Raw genomic sequence first — 23,596 nt, forward strand, 5'->3', positions numbered from 1 at the left:
GGACAGACCACAGCTAAACACATGAAAAAACACACTTCACTTAAATTGTTTCAAAATAGACTTTTAATGGTTTGCTCATTGGAATCAAGACACTCATCAAATAAACAATATTAATACATTTGAAGCTACAAACTAAAGCTGTTATTGTCTTTAAGTCTTGACAGTGACTTTGAGGAAATACAAGGTTTTCACTGTAAAGCAGAAGTGTGTGTTCCACATACACACATTTGTCCTGAGCTGTTGTCTTCACTGTTGCAACACACAGTTTACCCTATTACCCACAGTACATATAGGAACACAGGAAATGTGGATGCTACCTGGACTGTTGTTTTGTTAAAATTAGCTCTGCTACATGCACAAACTTGTGACCCACAGAGAGATAGAGATGCAAACAGTGTGTTAGGAGTGCAGAAACAAAGATTCCAAAATGAAGGAACAATGTTAAATTGCATCAAGGGCTGTTTTTAATGTTTAAATGGGGCCTGGTTAGATTAATAGATCCTTATCATGGAATTATCATGGATATGGACAGCAGCACATTACACAGTCTAAAGAGGCAAAACATAAACCTTCAACCATGTTTCTCTCTCCTGTAGAAGCTTCACACTGAACATTAGCAGCTGGTGTATCAAAGAGGACTCAGACACAACTTGGTATTATTTTCACATATTGAATGCAGACAGATGGAACTGAATACAAACTTATGAATCAACTAAAGCAAAAGTAAAGACAAGCTTTTACTGTGATGATCCTGCAGGGCTGCAGAGTCAGTAATACACATGTAGTTGTGTTGGATCACTTCCAATCAGATTATACAGCATGTAAGGCAGAGGAACAATATGTGTGTGATCAGGTTATTGAGCATGTCACACACAATACAGGTAAATGTGTCTGAGTTTACAGAGCTGATCTCAACACTCCACACTTCTGTCATCATAGAATGCAAGAAACTCATTTCTCACAGATATAGTACTTATATCCAGAGTTGCTCTGTCTCCATTGTCCTTGTTGATTAGAGAACGCTGTGTACCAGCCCCGTGTTGCTGCTGGTTGTCGTGCTGCCCAGAAGCTGTAGCACAAAGAAAATGTTTATCTTTTAAACAGAGTACAAGCTTCTGATTAATTTTCAATTTGAATGAGTTGTTGAATTTTACCTCCATTTTTAATAATTAATTGATAATGTTTCAATAACTCATCTAATATATGTAGTAATCTTGTCTCTCTGTTTTTAGTGATTCATGTGATTAACATTTGGAGGACTGAATCAGAAAAAGAAAGAGATCATGGATCCACTGATTTGAAACAAAAAGGGCTCTAATCTTAACGATCTGAAACGCAAGTATCAACGCAAAGCGCAAGTAGCTTTGTAGGCGGATCTCAGAGCGCTGTTGCTATTATAGCCGGCGGGAATAAATGACTCTTGCGCCCAGGCGCAAATCTAAAATGGGTTGTCTGAAGTAGCTACATTATTCATAGGGTGTGGTTGGGCGTAACGTGCAATAAACCAATCAGAGCGATCATCTCACACTCCCTTTAAGAGCAGGCACAGCTTGTTCCATGGCGCATTGCTATATAATGGCGAATTTGCCAGGCGCACGCCCAGGAGCGGTTCACAGCCGAGGAGACCTGACGTTCTCGTCAGGGCTAGTAAAAGACCGAGAAGTGGCATTGTGTGGGGATAGAGAAATCCATCCAAATTAATTTTGTTAAACGGGCGTGGGAGGAAATTGCCACAATTGTTTCTACGGCTGGCATCCCCAGGACATCGCACCGGGCCTCGGGAGCTACTGCGCAACGGCCAGCTGATGAGGGAGCAGCGCAAACACCAAGGTGCAGAGGATCCAGACCCACACACGCCGTGGCAGCATTGTCAGACCGGACCGCACTGTCCGGGATGCAGCAAGGTATTAATGCCCGTCCTGACCGGGTGGCGAGTTTGCTGCGGCCTCTCAGGCGCATCGCCTCAAGTCTCCAAAAGCACCACCTGCTCCTGTTGTGCCCCTTCCTCCTCCTCCCCCAACTCCATCTCCATCCACCCGCTCCGCTAGGAGCACATCGCGCATTGCCACTCCCGGACCCTCACGGCTACGGCGGGCGCGTCGCATATCAGAGGGAAAAAGAATGAGTTCTTCTGTTTAAATCTTTTCAACTTTTTTTTTCGTGGTTTGCAAAAACGGGAAGCTGCTTCCTTATGGATGAGAGAAGCAAAGTGTATGCACGTTGAGCACACGCTACATTATGGCCAAGCATGCACCCTTAAAATAGCATCTGAATAAGCGCCACTGACTTTAGACTAGGTTTTTCCTGGTCTGTGGCGCAAGTGTTTTCTGAAACAGCAAAATAGCACCAGTGAACGTTTGTGCCGGAACACGCCTCCTCTTTTCGCTGAACCGCCCCCGGAGCGCAAAGTCATTCCCTAATTTAAGGACGTGCGTCTGCGGAGGGAAAATTCCAGTGTGCGCCGAGTGCAAAATAGGAATTATACAAGCGCCAGTGTACAAAGTCAATTGCGCTGAGTGTAAGATAGAGCCCTTTGTGTTTTTCTCATTAAGAACATCAGGTGTTTTAAGACAAAAAGGGCATAAAAACATAAAAAAAACATAAAAAAATATTAAAAAAAACTTTATATCTGTGGTTAGGTCTGAAGTTGTTGAAAAGATTTGATGCGGTGAAAAATCATTTTGGGTCCCAAGGTTAAAAGTTGTACGTTCATTTTAAAGGTGCCTCAAGGGTTAATCTGACTATGAGAAATGTAGAGACAATGTAGAGACCTGTACTGTGTCCTGTTCTGTGTCCTGTACTGTGTTTAGTAAGTTGATTTTCCTTTTTTGTTTTATTTACATTGTGATGCTGCTATTGTGTTATTGGTACTCAGTTATATGTTTGGTAATAAAAAGTTGAACTGGCAAAAACAAACGTTTACACATAGACGCCTCACTGTTCATTTAAACCACTTCAGCTTAAACTTCAGCTCTCTTGCAGTCTCGTCTTTATTCACTGCCATATAAAGAACCAGAGTGACTCAAAGCAGTGCTGGAGATGGAATGCGTGTTCAACAGTCAGTGGATGCATATCTAGGAAGGGAAGGGGAGTTCACAACAACCGGAGCCAAAGAAAACTTGGGCGGTGACTGTTGAGCTCTATAAAAGCTGGGATCCGCGCTAACCTTCATTCATTCTGGATATTAACAGATTCTATGTTAGTGGGGGGAAAAAAACGTCAATAATGCAGCAGATGGTTCTGGTGTTTGTGGCTCTGTTGTGTATTCCTGAAGTCATCACAGCCGGTGAGTGAGTTAATTATTATCTTGATCCTCTTCAGTTGTCTCTTAATGACACCTTGCTTTGAACAGTGGCGTATCCAGGACATTTTTACTGGGGTGGCCAAGATGGGACACAAAGCCAGTGTGGGGTGGCCATGGCATAGCGAAATTTAATGCCACATACACAGCCGCGGTTGAGGTTTAAAGAATAGATTGCCTTTGTTTAAGTATGGGGTTTGCTGTGTATTAGCAAATAAATAACATACACTTTGGGCAAAAATGGACCAACATTTTTAAATCAAATCATGTATGAGAGTACACAACAACTTCAGGTAACTGTTCATGAATGACACATCTGGACAAACAGAACTTGGATGGATGGATGGATGGATGGATAGATAGGTGGATAGATAAATGATTTTGTTACAGCAGTAGTGGGTCCACAAATAAAACACTTTGTACATAACATAAATAGAAGCCAATATATACATAGTGTATATATACAGTGCACAGTGTGCTATAAACAATAACAATATATACAACAAAACAAAATGTGTAAAATATATTATAAACAATAATAATGTACACAAACAGTAGAGAGACCAGAGTTCTCCGTCAGGCAGAGGTGAGAGAGTGTTGGATGGTGCTTTAGCAAAAACGTGGATGGACTGTAGAGAATGATGTAATTAGGATGGGTGTCTCCCTGGAGTGTCGGTCAGAACACAGGACTCAAGGAATATGAAATCCAACTCTTTACTGGAGGCTTGAAACACAGCACAGCATAGCACACACTGGCACAGGAGTATTAATCTTTGCATTGACTTGTGATTTGGCAGGAGTGTGGTCTGCAATTAAATAAACAAGGAATAAATAATATTCATCTTAATATCAAAAATAAATTACATAAAGTTCCAAATCAGTTGCATTAGTTTAATGAGGTTAACAGGCCTCATAACAGTGCAACTTTACCTCTAAATTAGGTTTTCTATGTAGAAAAATAGTGCAACGCCGCCACCTAGTGGTCGCATACAGTCACTCTCTGGAATATTCTAAGAACGTGGTTCCACACATTAAACACTCGACAATTACGTAATTACTCTAACCAACATAATATCCACAAACTAATACGATATAGATGTAAACTTAGTCATATCTAAAGGATACAGACAGAGTAAATACAAAATATGCAAAGTGAAAGTAAACCAACTTAAGCCCAATCTCCATTACGTCTTTGTTCAAACTTTAAACATGTTTCAATGACGTTTTAACATAACTAACAGGTATTAACATATATTACATTACAAACAAGTAACATGCAGGATTGAATTATAACTCACTTTAGGGTCAATCACGCACACGTAACGTCATCACACAATGTCTTGCTCTCACTCCGCTGCTGCATGTCGCTTCTCTCACTCCGCTGCTGCATGTCACTTCGCCAGCCTGCAGGAAGTACTCACAGGCGCATGCGCGCAGGAGTGGCCTTTCTAACAGAGAGTTATTATATAAAGTGATGGATTGTGGCAGGAAAGATTTCCTGTATCTATTGCTACGACAGCGAAGCTGAAGCAGTCTTCCGGAGAAGGTGCTCCGCTGTCTGACCAGTGTGAGTTGGAGAGGGTGGAGAGGATTATCCATGATGGATAACAGTTTTTTCAGTGTCCTCCTCTCCACCACAGCCTCCAGAGTGTCCTGTTTGCAGCCAATCACAGAGCCAGCCTTCCTGATCAGTTTGTTGAGTCTGTTGGTGTCGCTGGCTCCGATGCTGCTTCCCCAACAAACCACAGCAAAGAAAAGTACACTGGCCACCACAGACTGATAAAAGATCTCCAACATCTTGCTGCACACGTTGAAGGATCTCAGCTTCCTCAGGAAGTAAAGTCTGCTCATCCCCTTCTTGTACACAGCTTCAGTGTTAGATCTCCAGTCCAGTCTGTGGTTGATGGTAACACCCAGGTACTTATAATCCTCCACCGCCTCCACATCCTTTCCCAGAATGCACAGTGGTTGGAAAGCCGTCTTCCTTTTCTTCCTGAAATCTTGACATACCATGCTTAGCAGATGGAGCTCCAGACACTGCTGGATCACAGCCATCAATCACAATCTCCTGATCCTCCTCTAGGTGTGGCTGGTCGGCTGTGGGAATACACAAATATCTGAGACATCAACAGGCTGGAGGTTCACACACACACACACACACTCATACATACGTACATACATACATAGATACGTGTGTATTATTGTTCTTCTGTCTTTTACAGCTGTTTTAACTATTGCTGATGTTTCAGACAGTTGTAATTGTTTGACTCGAGTGACAAACAACTTGAATGTGAGCCTACTTGCTAAATTCAAACTATCCAAGCATGACCTCCCACCCTGTGCAGGGGGAGCTGACTGCTCTTCATCACTGCTGCTGTACCGAGGCTGCTGACTGGACCGGGCCTTTCACTGCTGCTGGTAGAAGCTGTGGCTGGTTCTGAACCCCTTAAATAACAGCTTTGACTCCATTAAAATACCAAAAGAAAGAAGTTGTCAACAATGTGCCCAGTTATGTCTATTTATAGTATCTACAAAGGTTTATTTTTACATAACTACCGACATCTTCGATCACTTTTAATAACACTATTAACACATATTGCATCTCCAGCATTTGTGGCATTTGAATACAATTTGCTCTACTTCTGCCTATTTAAACGTCTAAATATGTGAACTGTGAAGATGATACAAACAAAAAGTGCTTTATCTCCAAGAGCAAAAAGTCTTTAAACAGCCCTTAAATCACAGAGCAAATAAATAAATCCCAGCTTGTTCTTGTGTTATAGCTACTTAAATCCAGACTGTCACTCTATATTTCACAGCCCGAGGTGTATGGCTGCTTGCAGCTTTAATACTTCCAATATATTTGTCCCTGTAGTGAGTTGGTGATTATTTGGTAAAGATTTCTCTATCAACCTTTTGTATATATGTCCTAAAACAATCTCCCCCTCACTGCAACAGACGCTGTTACTGTGATGATACATGACAGTTAAATATTGAATCTGTTCCTATAATAACCAGAATTGTCGATCTAAATATAATGTTTCTTTGCTCTGCAGGAGACTGGACTATTCTCCCAACTAAGGAAATTAAAACCGAGGAGGGGTCGAATGTGACCCTTCAGTGTCGTCTGGATCCCAGGGTCAACCTGGTGCATCATGGATCTTTCTGGTTCAGAGCTGATCTTAGTGGATGGATTCACATCTATTGGCCCAGACGTGATGATCCTGGTCCACAGCTGCTTCAGTACAGAGGCAGGACCACTGTGGACCATGAAGACCTGAGAAAAGGAAACCTGAACCTGCACATCTGCTCAGTCCAGCTGTCTGACGCTGGACTGTACAAATGTTTTGTCCTAACATTAAGATCAAGTTGCACCATTAACATGACTGTTGGTGAGTTACTATGTGGTGCTTGATGTAAAGTAATGAGCCACCTGTGTGACAGGCTGATGTAAGTCAGTGAAATCATGTTTGTTGTCTTAAATAGGAGAGAGAGAAACACCCAGCACAGCGAGACCTCCACTGGATCCTGTGACCGAGCCGAACCACCCCTGGTAAATAACTGAGTTGCTGGTTTTCATGTGAAAAATGTGTCTGCTCTCTTCTTGTTTCCTCTGCAGTTAACTTTAACAAGTGTGACAAACTTATTTTCTTTCTCTCAGAGGTTCGTGGAGAGGAGGAGGAGGAGGGACCTGCAGAAGACCATTTCCGTACCATCGTCTGAGAGATGAAGTGATGGAGGGCAGTCTGTCGACGACCAGGAAGTACAGAATGATTTTCTACATGCCAAAAATAACTCACATGTCAACTTGTATAACTTAAGTAATCTTTGTGGATTTTTTTGTGAATGAATGAGTCAAACCGTCCTGCCAAAACATGAGCTAAAGTACCATATTGGGGGCCAAAACACATGCTAAAGTGCCCTCTTTCCTTTCACCCCTGCCCTTCAAAAAGTCTGTGCACGCCACTGATTGTGCTTAATACTGGTTCACCGCAGGGGGACTATTTTATCCCCATTACTTTTTTCTATATACACAAACGAATTCCAGTTATATCTGGAAAACTTTCGTTTGTTTAAGTATGCGGATGATATGGCCCTGCTTGCCTTATTGAAGAAGGGGGACATAGTTGGAGAGGAAGCATACAGAGCACATGTGTCATCTCTCCAGAAGTGGTGTGATGAAAGCTCCTTGGAGATCAATGTAACAAAAACACAGGAACACGTCTTTCATGAAAAGGACCCTGTGCAGTTCCTTTTAATTAAGGGACAAACTGTAGAGATAGTACACAAGTTCAAACATTTAGGTACACTAGTGCAGTGCCCGTAAGAGTGTATTCCTATAAAAAAGTGGGAGGTTAAGAGGCTTTTTCATGGATGGCCAAATGAGGCTGTGTTTGAAGGTGGGACGTCAGGGATATTTAGGTTTGTTGTGAAATCCGATATTCCAGGATATAATTGGCCATTTTTGACTATTTTTGATTTTGCCATTATATTTCACCTTAAAAAGTATTTACTTGGTGTCATTATTTTCAGCACAACCTCACATGTGTGACTGTACAGTCATTTTGTTTATTTTGACATACTGTATTAACACAATGGACCTAAAATCACAAAAAAAACCCCATAAAATCCGAGTAGAAAAAGTTTTATTTTTTTACTATGAAAACCACAAATATGTTTAACAAACCATTTTTACTTGTAATGCAAATATAAATTGTTGTTTGCTAAATTTGTTCATATATTTTAAACATTTACGAAGTTATTGTCAGGTCGGGGTTTTAGGGAAGACTTTGGAAAGGGGAAGGTGGACCCAAATGCAGTTACACAAGAGGCAAGGATATGAGGGAACGAAAGGCGAGCTTTATTTTAAAGCTGAACACAAAAACAGGAGCAGACAAAACGGGGGCAAGAGGCAAAGTATCAACCAAAAACAGCAAGACAAAGTAGCAAAATAAAACAGTTCAACAAAGTGCAAATCAAACATGGAAAACTCAAAACCAAAACATACCATGACGGGACTTGAAGAACATGGACGAGAGCATGGACGTAAACAGGGGCTGACAAGAACAATGACCAGACAAGGAGTGAAGGGAACACAGAGACTAAATACACAGACACTGATGACAAGACGAGGAACAGGTGAGGTGGACCAACAGGTGAGATAACGAAGGGGAGGAGCACACGAGAACATGAAGGGAACAAAGCAATAGACAGAGGGAGCCAGAGGGAACATAGGAAAATACACAGGAGAACTTAAAGGACACATGAGGGCATGGAAAAACAAGACACAAGACAAGATACAAAGACATAAAACCATAGTCATGACAGTTATATGTAACTATTTACATTTAAATGCAGGCAATGCTCAGGTCTGCCTGAGCTCCTTCCAGCTGAATAAATAGCTGCACTGCCTGCTCCACATTCAGCTTCTCCTCATTGTTCTGACTCATTAAACAAAAAAACGATTCCACTACTCACTAAACACACTACACCAAACACTACATAACACACCAACTACACACTCCAAACACGCCAAATGTCACAAATCTCTCAACTCTCAATATTGTGTCTCTACACTGACCGTCGTTCGGCCTGTCAATCATCCGCCTAGGTCCCTCCCACAACTTCCTGTTCCTCAACAACCAAACTTGCTGCTTGGACACTTTCGTGATAAAAGCCCATTTTTACCGTCTCTTCCTGCACCAGACACAAAGCAAACGTGACGGCAATGTATGCGAAAGAGCGTGGCGGACATTATTTACCCTAAGTCCGGTTTTGGATGTGCCGATGCGGCCGGTCCGTCGCCTCGGGATGTGGGCCGTGTAGCTAGCGGCTAGCAGCTAGCTAGCTTAATCCACAACAGTCAGTTTAGATGCACAGAACAGAACGGGACCGAACCGCCGGCAAAATCCCGGTCCAGCTCGCGCCGCTGCAGGTATAAATCTGCTTGTTTCTTAAGGTGGGGGGTCGCGGTGGGCTCTGCAGTGATTGGCTCTGGTGCACGCATAGCAGCTAGCGGCTAGCAGCTAGCTACACACGAACATCCACAGATCTGATTCCACTTTGTTGTCCGCGCGTCTCCGGATCTCCTCAGACCCGAACAGACTCGGTCCGGACTCGTTTAATCTCATTAATCCACAACAGTCAGTTTAGATGCACAGAACAGAAGAGAACGGGACCGAACCGCCGGCAAAACCCCGGTCCAGCTCGTGCCGCTGCAGGTATCAATCCGCTTGTTTCTTCAGGTATGTCATGGGCTTGAGCTCTGCAGTGATTGGCTCTGGTGCGCACGTGACTGTGGTGGCTCCGGTGGACAATGCTGGACGGAATTTCTAAAGCATTTATGAAATAATTTAGTCACGGTATCATTGCAGTCCAAACAAATGCTTAGATGCACACCACTGAACCACGCAGCAGCCATGTTGAAAGTCTCGGGTCAGTGTGATCCTGATCTGCAGAGATATTTGACCAACAGACACATATACACACACACACACACACACACACACACAGACAGACAGAGATTCCGTGCATTTATAGATAGATGGCATCACTGACGGCTGCGTGTCAAACTGTCTCCACTTGGCTTGACTTTATTATCAAGTGGGTTTAATTCTGTAGATTGTTCCTAATATTTTAAGCTGATGACTGCTTGTGGGCGAACCAGAGCACCCGGCGATCACCTGTACAGAAACCCAGAGAACATCTTCACTTCATTTTCTTCCTGAACCAGCGAGTGAATCTTTTCCACAGTGATTTCTGTCCTGATGACTTCAGTCGACACTCTGCAGCAGCACGCCTGCGTTTCTCTCGTTGACTGATAAACTTTGTTCGTGTGGCCTCCACAGACACGTCATCTTCTTCCTCCTCTAGTTCTTCTGGACTCTCACAGAAATAGTTGTCTTCTTCTGACTCTTCCAGCACGATGTTCTCCTCTGACTCCCACGCAGTTATTTCCTCGTCATTGTTCAGACACTTGTTGTTATCCAGGATGTCCTCACAGGGTTCATCTAGCTGCTCCTCCAGCCCGTCCATATCGTAGAAGGACTCCATCAGCACCTCTAGGTTGCTTCTCAGAGACACTAGCCTTATGTTAGATAACTCCTTGAATTCTGAATCCATTCTCTGTTTATCACTTCCTTGGTGAGAGTCACTAAATTGTTCTGAGGGCTTCTTCTTCTTCTTCTTCTTTCGTCTGGTTGGACCCTGGCTGGTGCTCGCTCGGCTGTCGCTCTTCCTGTCCATATCTTCTATATCTGTCTTTGTTATGTTGCTCAGTGAAGACGTTCCTTCACAATGAAATGTAACTGAAATGTAAAGCTGCTGTAAACTTCTGATCAAAGCCACAAACAGCTCTGATGTTTCAGAATGTTGCTGCACCTTTGATGTCACGATGATGTCATCATGGCACGGATCAGTCAGCAACATTCTACAACATCAAAGCCTTTTAGCTACATTTGAAAAACAACATTGGAAAGGAAAACATTTTTAAACACACACACATATATATGTATAAGGGCTGTCAAAGTTAACGCGTTAATAACTCGTTAACGCAACATCCTCTTAACGCCGTTAATTTTTTTAATGTGCAATTAACGCTCGGTATTAAAAAAAAGAGCCTTGAGCCTTTTATTATCCTGCCTGATTTGAAGCGTTGAATAAACATTTTCATAAAGCAAGCATATTTGCCCTTTCTTATGTTGTTAAAAGTATTAAGAACATGAAAAGAAATACATTAAAGTACATTTAGAACAGAAAAAAATGTGCCAAAAAAATTGCGATTAATCGCGAGTTAACTATGGACAAAATGCGATATATAGCACAGACGCCACGCCAACCCAGCGGAGACAAAGGAGATGGTGATGGAGATGTGCACAGGTGAGCTTACAGGGCTCATAGTCTCCTCCCTTTTATATCTTGCTACTGTTTATAGATATAGATTTATACATTTTCATTATGCCCCACCGACAACTCAGTATGACCCCTCTGACCCCTCTGACCCCGGCCTACTAAATACTGCCCATGACTGCCGTGACTCCCCTTAACAAACACACTGCTCATGAACCTACACACACATCTTTCATTGCTCATTACATCATGATGTCTGCCACACTTAGATGCTATAATATTGTACAACACATATAGATTGTCTTTTCCCATCTTTTCCTATGATCTCACATTATCAAAAGAGCTGCACATATCCTGTTGACAAATGAGATGGTCAGAAGCATTAGTCTCTTTTATGAGGGGCTTATACATGGAGAACAAAGCCAGGGTCTGAGAGAGAACACACTCACCTCTCACTTATCACTTTCACACATGAAGGGGCCTCGAAGGCTTCTGATATCACCTCCCAAATCTCGTGTGCGTATGCAACAGTGAAGACGCCATAAACAAAGGCAGATATCAGGGACAGGCAGTTGAGGCCAGGAACATTTTATTTTCTTCAACAGGGTGACGTCTCCAGGAATCAGGGTTCGTGTGCAGAGAAACTGGGACCAGTTTGTGCACCACCAATGGGAGGGCTAAAGTCTAAAACAGGGATTTTCCCCACCATTTTTACTTGATTGTCCAATATTCATCCTATCTTTATGATTGACCAATGACAATTCAACACATACATTGTGACAGCAACATGAATTGCATTACACGCTGAAATTCTGCATCTTTTTCTGGGCGACTGGTTGCAGTTAACAGCGTTGCTGCCTGCGATTTTTCAAACAGAGAAATTCCTTGATCAAGCTTTTTGCTTTTGCTTAATGATACAATTCTTCTTAATAAATAGTTAACAGTACATCGTAGTCTGTCTACTTTCACCTCCCAAACAAGCAAACCACCTGACAAATTGTGCTTGCCAAGACTGGCCACTAGATGGCAGTGCAGGACCATCCACTTGCTCAAACAGACAGAACACAGAAAGAGGAGGAAGTGACAGCAAAAACAATCGACTGTTCTTCACAGGTCGCGTTAGTGACGTCATCGTGTTAACCAATCATCTGTTTAGTATCTTTTCTGTGTTGAGTTGGCGGCCATGTTGGTGACATATATAGAGTGCTTCAGGGTCTGCAGCCTTAAAAGGACCCGGCCTTTGCAGCCTTTGAAGGCGAGTCCTTCGGAGAGATCTTCAAAAGACCCCATCAACCGTTGTTAAGTGGGACGGTCTAGCCAGGGACGGTCTAGCCAGGGGCGGTCCTAGACCATGTGGTGCCCTACGCAAGCTTTACTGATAGCACCCCATCCCCATGAGAAAAGACCAAAGATCATATCCAAAGAACTGGACCTCTCCAAACCAACTCTGTCCTCATTGGGTCTCCTACATGAAGAGGCCAGTCAGCAGGATCAGCTGAAGGTGAGTTTCCAGAGTTTGCTCCATCTTGAGGGCACATGAAGCACACTTTCTCACCTTTCTCTATTCATGATAACACACACACACACACACACACACACACACACAAGATATAGAATAAGTATGATATCAATGTAATGCCATTGTGTGACTGCAGCATAAAGCAGACAGTTATTTCTGAAATTCTTAACATTCATCAGACACACACCTGAGACACAACAGATGTGGAATCAGGGGTGCACCATCAATGTTAGCAGCTTCCACTCACCTGAACATCCAGGCTCCTGTTCATCACTATATAACATATGTTCATCTTTTGCACCTCTCTCTACAACATCCACATGTTGATATCCTCATCTGCATATGAGGCACTGACTCACTCAGCACTTTACTGGTTTGCACTCTGGTGAGATGTTAAACTGTATTTCACTGGACTTGAACTTGACAGTAAAGTTAAAACTAATCCAAAACGGAATCTAATATTATTTTGCTATATGGACAGTAATAACAAACTTCACGTCCACTCCAATGATAGTCCCCCGCGGTGATCGCGGAAATTGCCGCAGATTTCTCGGTCGTCCGCGGATTCAAAGACCTTCTGCAAAATATCACATTTTGCATGTAGTTCTCATCCCGGTCGACTTGATTGACAACTGTCATTTCATTGCTGTAACTGAATGTTTACATTTACTATCTACAGTATGCAGTAGGCACTTTCTGTTCCTAAACCTTCTCCCATAGTTTGGTGAAAAGTTTTGCGCTTTTTATGTTGCAAATAAATCTGCCCAACAGGGACAAAGAATGTTGATTATTTTAAAACCAGTAATAATAGGTTCCACAATGTTTTACAGTGTCCTGTATTGCAATTCATTTCATAAGAGAATATTTAATTCATTATTACATTTAAAAAGTATGTTTTTTTGATGTTTGCGGAATTTAAACTTTCAATTGCTCTCCGCAAAATCAAAATTGCTCTCCGCAGAATTTAAACTTTTCCTCTGCAGATACCTGCGGGGACTACAATGAGATGCAAAGTGCTATATACTGCAGCTAGCGTCAACTTGTATGGTGTTTTTCTTAAAAAAAAAACAAAAAAAAACAGCCAGCCAGTCAAGGCCAGCAGTCTGAACCAGTCTTATGACTGTCATATTATGACAATTTTGTGGCTGACTGCATGTTAATAACCCCAAACCTGGCTGAACAAAGCGGTACGTCACACACCCTCACTGCTTCTAAATATTAGCTGACTAGAAAGATGACATGCTGCGACTGCTAGCTAGCATGATTATATCATAAATGCTTGGTTAATTTAAAAAATATACTGACATACCATTCTCCTTTGCACGTTTCTCCCGCTCTTCACTCATAGGTACTGTAAAGCCTGATTTATGCTTCTGCGTCGCGGCGACGGCGTAGCTACGTCGTCGACGTAGACCCCTACGCGGGCCCTACGCCGTAGCCTGACGTGCGCCTCCAAAAAATCCTGACTACACGTCACGTCGACGGGTCGAGACGCGAACGACAAGGACTGCGATTGGTCCGCTCAGAACGTGATTTCCGGCAGTTGCTTTTCCGGTCAACAGTATAACAACACCGCCACTGCATTTGTTGTTCAATATCCACGAGCTCCATCTCCAAAAACACCCGCTCCATCTCAGTTGCCATTGTTTACTGTCTGACCAGAAGAAAACCAAGGAATCCGATATGAACCCCCCGAAACCAAACAAAGACACAGCCACACCCCCCTAGCCGCTTGGCGGAACAACGTATTCCCTCGACGCAGAACTACGAATGCTCAATGACGGCGTAGGGTCGACGACGTAGCTACACCGTCGCCGCGACGCAGAAGCATAAACCAGGCTTAACCCGTCGACACGCGCCGACTGACGCATCAGTGTGCTCGCTAGCTTGTTGTGACCGTGACGTGTAACAGCTGCAGGGGCTCTACATCCGAATCATCATTTCTTTTTCTTATGCTTGATTAATTTTTCATACCAAAGTATTGTTGTAGGCAAAAACGGTAGAAAAATACAGACATTATAATTTTATAATTTTCTCGTTGCCGCCACCAGGTGGCGCCCTAAGCCAACGCCTATTTCACCTGTAGGAAGGACCGCCTCTGGTGGGGGCGGGGGGGGGCTCTATAAAAGCCGGGATCTGCGTCACTGTCAGCCACACACCTATTGGGAGACATTCTGGATATCAACGGATGCTATGTTAGTGGGGAGAAAACGTCAATAATGCAGAGGGATGGTTCCTGTTTTATTGGCTCTGTTGTTTATTACTGAAGTCATCACGGCCGGTAAGTGAGTTAATTATTATCTGATCCTCTTCAGTTGTCTCTTAATGACACCTTGCTTTGAAGCTGATTTTGAGTAGGGTTGGAATTTCACGGTGGCATGTCGCCCGTTGCCCCGCACTTTGGCCTTGATGCTCCGTGAAAAAAGAGTCATCGTACGGCCACATGGGCTTTGTGCCCCTGGCCCGGTCAGCATAGTGAGCTTACTTTGAATTACAACCACCTGAGTGCACAGTAATATACTTATGCAGGTGAAGTCTCATGATCACGAGGATGTCACGTGGAAGTCTCCGCAGCAGCAGGAGCAGGAGCAGGAGCAGTCTGTCTCTCTGGTGCGGACGCAGCGGAGGGAGCGGCTGCAGAGTAAACAGCAGCTATCCAGATTTATTTGAATCTGGATAGCTGCTGTTTCAGAGCAGGAGCACAGATTCAATAGTGCGCACACACGCACACGGTCACAGTGGAGCTGCTTCGGGTTACTGAAGGGCAGGTGGCTCAGACCAGCAGGGGAAACGCTGCTGTATACCTCAGAGAGGTATGCGATATTATCGTGGGCTGCCAAGTTTTGTACAACATTGCATCAGTGAATGGAGTGAGTGCCTTTGATGTGCCCCCGCAGTCAGATGAGCCAATGCCCATGAACCGTGGCAGCACAGCCTCCACTGGGGGCTGTATGGAGGAGAGGGGACTTCGTTCATCGCCTTTAAAATGTAAAGTATACCTTAAACTCTTGCAAATGCTCTGCAGTATTTAATCAGTAATGTAAAGTATTGGTGGAATTGGCTAAATGCATAATAAACACAGAAAAAGGACAATATTTAGTCATTTTTATACACTTTTTCTACACTTTTTTAAGGTTTTTTTTAGAGTTTCATTCATTTCTTTTAATGTGTTATTTATTGCCTCATGTCGGCTGACAATTGAGGCCAATAAACTGCATATTTCTGTGTGTCTGTCCAGGACCTCTGCCGTGATGTTGTTTGGTCTGGGCGCAGCACCGGGGCCAGAGGGCATGCGCTCTGGGGAGGAGACCTCGCCCCCCACCTGCCCTTCAGCAACCTGAAGCAGCTCCACTGTGACCCGTGTGCGTGTGTGCACACTACTAAATCTGTGCTCCTACCCTGCTCTTGGTGGAGACAGTGTTGGGTCGGGTCACCAATGCCAAAAAGGCTCTAGAGTGGCAGACAATGTAAATGATGTTGACTCAGAAGGTTGGAATGTGGCGGAAAAAAAAGTTATTAGACATAACAGTAGAAGGAAAAATCGCATTTCTTCGCACAGTCTGTGCCACCGGCCGGGAAACGGGCCAATGTGCCTGTTCATTCGCTGTATTAGGAAACTTTGTGTACTGCTGCGATGACCTGTCAACTCCCTCTGGAATGTGCCGGTTGAAACCTGAGTGTTGTGAGCACTTGAAGCGGGACCGGCACGGTGTGGTTTCTGTGGGTGCTCCTCTCTAACTGGGCCCAGTACCGCACAAAGATCTAAGAGGACAGCTCGTGGGAGTCGGAAACGGCCCATCAGCCACTCATCACTGTTGGATCTTGCTGGTCTCTGAAGTTCCGCTCCCTCCGTATCCTTCTGTTTGCCACGTCCTCCAACAGTGCCAAAGCAGCCATTGTGCGCCATAACGCATAGTGAATACATGCCTTTATATACCCATCTATTAGGTCATATCTGCTACATGTGTGAGAATGATCTGATTGACTAACAGTCCTTCAGACTAACTAAACAAGATATTTATAGTCTTCATCTGTATGGCAACAAAACATAGTTACAAAGTGTTTTATGCGTTATGCATTAAAAAAGGAGATGAAAGGAAATGGTCTATATGATATAGGATATTAATATATTAAACTGCATTCATATCTGTGTAAATTTGCTCTACTGTTGTCTTACTATTGTTCTAAATCATATGTGGATAAGATCTTTAAACAGTCTGTAAAAGTGAGTGAGTACTTCAGTGACAAATTCATCAGATCTGTTGATGTCCTGAAGAGATTAGTCGTAAAGAAATACTTTCGCCTCAAAAAGCATTTAACCCTTTAGGCGCCAGAGTCGCAAATTTGCGACACACCGCGGTACTGAACAAAACAGCTGTTTTCTCCCAATAGAGTGTTACATGTCGTTCATACTCCCCACCACTAGTTGGCAGACATCCTATACTTAGACCTTAGCTCATAAAAACGTCTTGCTTCAATGCAAAATGTTCGAGGAAGTCCCATGCAAACTGTGGGGTGAGAGAGCGGAGACAGTGCGCCAGGAAGCCATTTTGCTGAAGGAGTATTGCTGGATTCAGAAGTTATTGAGACGAAATAAACGACAATGGCATGCAAAAAGTTGACACATAGGGAAGTGATTGAGCTCCTATTCGGTGATTCTTATTCTGAAGTGGAAAATGTAGCTTTGGGAGATGATGGTCGGTTGATTAGTGAGCTTGCTAGTCGCGGTGCGTCTTTGCATAGCAATGGCGGTGCCGCGCAGAGCGAGGAAAACGCACAAGCACTAACACACGATCCTTTGCCCAATAGGTGGGAATGGAAATGATACACGAACTCGTAGTATCAGTAGGGAAGCGAATGGATGTGGTAGAAGTAGCGGTGGTGGTGAGAATAGCGCTGGGTGTCAGCAGTAGTGTTCACTCTTTCCACCGCGACGGTCACGTAGCCTCCATCCGCGGCAGCGGTGCAGCTATGCGCCGCAGCAGTGTTCACGAAGCACAAAGCACACACGAGTCCAGCTCTTCTCACAACACTAGAGGAGAAAGCAGGGGGAGACGTGGGCAAAGTGTTCGTAGAAAGGCTGATGGGTGTCGTAGGGGCAACAGGGGAAGGCAGAACAGGGCTGGAAATGATGATGATGATGGTAATGGTGGCTGGGCTTACTTGAGAGATGAAGTATATGGATAAAGCCCTTTGATGAGCAAATTGGATATCGTGGTGACAGAAAGCTAAGCAATGATTCAAGGTCTATAGTTTTTTTGTCCCTCTTTCTGACTGATGATTTCTGGTATCTTATAACAATGGAGACAATGCTCATCAGTATTTAGGCTGACATGAACTAATTCCAAGTTCACGGTTTCATGAATGGTATGATGTAAATGTAGTTAACTATATATATATATATATATATATATATATATATATATATATATATATATATATATGTATATATATATATATATTCTTATTGTCTCTTTTATCTGGATAGATGGGCACAGATAAGGCCTCTGCAGCTAAAAGACGCCTACTGTTATTATTATCATATAATAAGAATAATAATAATAATAATAATAATAATAAAGAAGAAGAGAAGAGAAAACAAGAAAAAGGGAAGAAAAAAAGTGTCCTCCAATGGGGGGGATGGTGGGTAAAAAAAACGCATACTGTTTACATGAGTTTTGTGGTGTACTAATAGTTCTAGTTTACGACTGTTGGCTTACAATTTACTTTTTCCCTGTTCATTTGATGTGTGGACAACATAACAAATGGATGGAGGGGATGAATCTGATGAAATAAGTTCAACTCTCTTTCAAAATACCAGGTATTTCATGGAAATTACATAATCCAATATGGCCGCCACCATATGACGTCATAATATGCAAATTAGATGGGAAAAATTACTCCCTTCATAAACTTTAGGTCATTCTCAATATTTGTCTCATTTACACTTTGTCTCTATCGCAAACTACATTCAAGCCAGAGCCTTCTGAAATTTAGATGTCAAAATCTAGTATTTTTTAAAATAAAACCCGGCGCCTAAAGGGTTTACATCGTTGAGGAAAGCAACAAAAGGCAAAACTGTCAGAAGAAGGGCTGGGGCCGGCTACAGTGTGTGTGTGTGTGTGTGTGTGTGTGTGTGTGTATGTGTGTGTCCACACAGACAGCAGGGAGGAGCTCGAGGCGTGATGGGGCTGGCTGCAGGGCTGTAAACTAACTTTTTGGCTCACCTGCCGAGGGGACCAGTAGATGAAAGAATCTACCCGCCAAGTACATTTTTCACTGGCCACATAATAAATTGCCTCTTTTTGTTGCATATACATCCGTTTCAGTACTTTTCATAGAGATTACAGTATTATATACGAATACATGCTTAGAAAAGAGGCCAATATTTAATATTATTAATTAAATGTCATAACATTGCAAATTGAAAACTTTAAGAATGCAAAACTTTGACAAAGGAAACACTCATTAATTAACTATCAGGCTCTGTAATAGACTTGTCAGTGTCTACTGTACCATAATAACATTTACACTGGATTTGATGGTTTTACACATTTTGTGACGTGACAACTGTTCTCATATCAAGCCACTTGATTATCAAACTGAAACCTAACTGAAGGAAGTCGTTTAGAAATGATGCACAACTTAAGTACAACTTCCCTCAGCTCATGAGTCAGAAGTGTTGTCATTGCTGCGCTCGAATCACAGTCACTGTGCCAAACTTTTAAAGAGCGGTGACGCGCATGCTCTGTTGCTTCTGAGGGGAACTATTTTCTACAGCGGTGACGTCGGGGGAGCTACTTCAGTGCGACACACAACAAATAGCCGGTTTAGCACTAACGTTTGTTACCGTCATAATTTATCACTTCACAGCTACAACAATGTTTTCCTATATCATGCATAATTTATTGCAAGTGCACGACCAAAATTAATTCGCTAGGGGAATATTTTAGTCGCATTTGGCGAGTGGCGACCGCTAGTTTACAGCCCTGGCTGGCTGGCTTGTCCAATCCTGGTGGTGCGGTCCATTTTAATCCTTCGCCATAAAGAATCAAGTCCTCGTAACTTCAACATAGAATTTCTAATCTTCGCCAAATCTCTCAGGAATGTAGAGGGAGTCGTCCTGAATATATCTGTGCATCAGTGCTGTGTTAATCCATAGCGCCACCCACTGGACACAGGAAGTCAGACAAATATCAGATTGACATGACGTTAAGTGCTTGTTTTCTCCGCATCATACACAACATGACATGCAAGTAACAGGTGAACACGCCCTCCCACGGCGCCACAGCCCGAGGTGTGCGGCCTGCAAAGGCCCGTTCATCTCTTCCAATATATTTGTCCCTGTAGTGAGTTGGTGATTATTTGGTAAAGATTTCTCTATCAACCTTTTGTATATATGTCTTAAAATAATCTCCCCCTTACTGCAACAGACACAACCATTAAGCATTATGCAAATGAGTACATGATCACATCATCAATATGTAAATGAGCGTATGGCGTCACCTGGCGATCCTCATCTGGGGATCATAACTTATCAAAGAGTCTTTAAGTGCACAGTGACCGCTGTGGAACTCAGGTGGCTGTAATTCAAGGTAAGCTCACTACACTGACGGTCCACTGTGGTCGTACAATGACTGTTTTTTCACTACAATCACTGTTTTTTCAGGCTATGCCAAAGAATGAAACGCTGTTACTGTGATGATACATGACAGTTAAATAGTGAATCTGTTCCTATAATAACCAGAGTTGACGATCTAAGTATAATGTTTCTTTCCTCCACAGGATATGGGACTGTTCTCCCAGCTGAGGAAATTAAAACCGATGAAGGGTCGAATGTAACGCTTCAGTGTCGTCTGGATCCCAAGATCAACCTGGTGCATCTTGGATCTTTCTGGGTCAGAGTTGATCTTCATGGATTGGTTCACGTCTATCGACCCAGATGTGATGCTCCTGGTCCACAGCTGCTTCAGTACAGAGGCAGGACCACTGTGGACCATGAAGACCTGAGAGAAGGAAACCTGACCCTGCACATCTGCTCAGTCCAGCTGTCTGACGCTGGACTGTACAGATGTTATGTCCCAAGATTGAGGGCAGGTTGCACCATTAACATTGTTGTTGGTAAGTTACTGTGGGGTGCTTGATGTAAAGTAATGAGCCACCTGTGTGACAGGCTGATGTAAGTCACTGAAATCATGATTGTCGTCTTAAACAGGAAAGAGAGAAACGCCCAGCTCAAAGAGACCTCCACTGGATCCTGTGACCGAGCCGGACCACCCTGGTAAATAAATTCTCTGTTTCCTCCGCAGTGCAACTCCAACGTCCTTTAACAAGTGTGACAAACTTATTTTCTTTCTCTCAGATGTTCGTGGAGAGGAGGAGGTAGGAGCAGGAGGAGGAGGAGGAGGGACCTGCAGAAGACCATTTCCGTACCATCGTCTGAGAGATGAAGTGATGGAGGGCAGTCTGTAGACGACCAGGAAGTACAGAATGATTTTTTTTTACATGCCAAAAATAACTAACATCTCAGCTTGTATAATCTAAATAATCTGTTTAAAGTGGATTTTTTGTTAATGTATATGAGTCAAACCGTCCTGACAGTGGATAAGTGTAACCTGGAGGACAGTTAAGGTGGAACGCTCCTAAAGCTTAGTTCATATAAATGCAGGATAATTTGTTGTTTTGTCGTTAGTGAAAAACAATGTTGACCTTGAAGTTGAAAAAGGAGCCTCATATAAGAAACAATACTAAAATCAAAAGCAGGAAAGTCACGTGAGATCTCTCTTGGATAGTTGTTGCTGGAAGACAGTAGTTCCACCTTAACTGTCTGTCTTCATCATAATTATGCTATTACACGAAGGTTTGACTCATATACATTCACAAAAAAAGCCTAGATTGCATTTTTTTGAGAGTTTCACTCTAACTGGAGATGTGTTGTAAAGACGTTGCTGCTGACTGAATCATCTCAACATCCACTGAATGGACATGAAATGTTGTACAGACATTCATGTTTCCCCTCAGGATGAATTATAATAACTTTGTGAATTTTCCTCTAGTGTCATCTAAAATGTGACTCCGGTTTATGAACAAATAGCTGCAAAACTAAAAACATTCCCATGAGCCTCAGCTGCTTTATGCTAAGTGAAGGTTATACATGTTAAACATCAGGACGTCAGCCATGTGACTGTAAGTGTGTTAGCATGCTGACGTTAGCATGTAGCTCAGTTTACCTGTGTGTATTAATGCATCTGAAGACTTGTTGTGTCAAATCTGCCCACATGGCACATTTCACCTGTTACTTGAAGAAAATAAGTTAATGTATTTCCGTTAACACAGAACATTCACAACAAGGGTTTTAAACACTTCTTGGTAAAACTTTGGCCACTTCATAAACGATCCAAGGCACACGGTGTGAAGCACACAGCACAAGTGCATTCAGGTACTGTAATGGTGACCAAAAACACAATCATGTTGTTTCTAAATTTACATTTTCTACTGTTTGTAATCTTGTTTACCTCATGGTGCCTTGACGCAGAACGAGAGCAGCTTTCCATCATTTTTTAGAAAAATTTAATCTCCAGCTAGTCCTGAGGAACTGGTTCCTGCTCTCATCTTAAACTGGTCCGACTGCTGTAAACGTCTCTACTGGACGACCCACATCAGACAGTATGAAGCTTCTGCTCATTGATCAAACTGTTACTGTACCTTTAATATCTACTGAGTGTATCTGAGCAGCACTGCTGAGTTTTTTATGGTGCTATTTTCTGCTCTGACTTGAAGCTTTTTATCAGCCTATTCCAGCGTCTGTGAGCTGAATATCAACATTGTGTGTTTGGAAACTTTATGGTTGTATTTTTATTTTTTCCCCTTGTATCCGTTTACAATCGCACTTTATCTGAATGAAGATCAGTATCAGCTTTAAAATTTGCCCACATCAGAAAACAAATGTCTGAAAACATTTATTTTGACGTATATTTATCATATATTATAAACATATATTTATCCTCATATTGTTGTTTTATGTACACTGTTTCAGTGTAAAACACATCAATAAAAGTGTTTATGTATTTATCCAGCATCAAACCACAGTTGCAATGTTTATTTGTCCCTCTGAAAAGATCTTTCCATGGAGAAAATGTATTTCTACAGTTTCTGAGATTTCCTCTTACATACGGTGGCTTTAGTTAAACTGTTGTTAAAGTGAACTACTACTGGATTTTTTTTCCAATCACAATCAAAATGATAATTGATATAATTAACTCAATGTCAGAGATGATTTAATTGTGTCCTGTTTTTGTATAAAATACACTTTGCACACATTTAAAGGGTTATTTTGGTGATAGAGTGATACAGTGATATTTTGAATGGACTCTGGTGCTAAATGTTCCACATGTTGCATTTCTGTGTTACAAAACAACCCTGACGTTCCCGGGAACACTGTTGCTGTGTCCCAGTTCAGGGTCTGTATGGAGTCCCCCACTTCTTCTAATATGATGTAAAAATATTGATAGTTTTTAGCCTCATGTGTGTTCATACATGCATGGAGTATCATTCAGTGCGTTTACATGACACTCAAGAAAACCAAATTACTACGTTAGTCTGACTATGATCGGATTTTTAAGATGCATGTATACACCTTAGTCTGACTAAAATCGGACCAGATCGGATTTCTCATAGTCAAATTACACTACGTAGATTATTCGATTGAAAGTCGCATTAACTCCTGCATGTATACGTTTCCAGCGGATCGGATGGGATTTTGCGTTCTGCGCAGGCAAGAAAGAGCGCCATTGTGCATCTAGTTTGTGTAATTATCATGTACACCATATACGAAGTGTACAAAGATGTAGCTTCGTCTCGCTCTTCGTACGTCATCTTTCTTGAATGCCGAGGCAGCTGGTGACGTAAAGAGGTCAGCCGGAGGTGGC

General features: G+C 42.6%; 1 protein-coding gene and 1 long non-coding RNA gene across 4 annotated transcripts; one reads left to right on the plus strand and one right to left on the minus strand.

Moving 5' to 3' along the window:
- Positions 1-3,192: 3,192 nt before the first annotated feature.
- Positions 3,193-21,333, plus strand: LOC115578877 (butyrophilin subfamily 2 member A2-like). 3 transcript variants are annotated; one of them, XM_030412180.1, is made up of 4 exons: positions 3,193-3,286; positions 6,358-6,693; positions 6,788-6,854; positions 6,963-7,169. In XM_030412180.1, coding segments are annotated over exons 1-4 (465 nt in total). In that variant the 5' UTR covers positions 3,193-3,225; the 3' UTR covers positions 6,964-7,169. The 3 variants fall into 3 exon arrangements, with proteins under 3 accessions (XP_030268040.1, XP_030268039.1, XP_030268038.1); XM_030412178.1 differs by lacking the exons at positions 6,358-6,693; positions 6,788-6,854; positions 6,963-7,169 and adding exons at positions 20,454-20,789; positions 20,884-20,949; positions 21,031-21,333 and having other exon boundaries at positions 3,196-3,286; XM_030412179.1 differs by lacking the exon at positions 6,963-7,169 and having other exon boundaries at positions 6,788-6,944.
- LOC115578881 (uncharacterized) lies at positions 4,000-4,808 on the minus strand. Its single transcript, XR_003983554.1, has 2 exons — positions 4,600-4,808; positions 4,000-4,107 (listed from the first exon to the last, which is right to left on the minus strand). It is a non-coding gene; the product is annotated as an uncharacterized LOC115578881 (long non-coding RNA).
- Positions 21,334-23,596: the final 2,263 nt, after the last annotated feature.

Source organism: Sparus aurata, chromosome 3 (genome assembly GCF_900880675.1).
Source record: "Sparus aurata chromosome 3, fSpaAur1.1, whole genome shotgun sequence".
Lineage (NCBI taxonomy): Eukaryota > Metazoa > Chordata > Actinopteri > Spariformes > Sparidae > Sparus > Sparus aurata.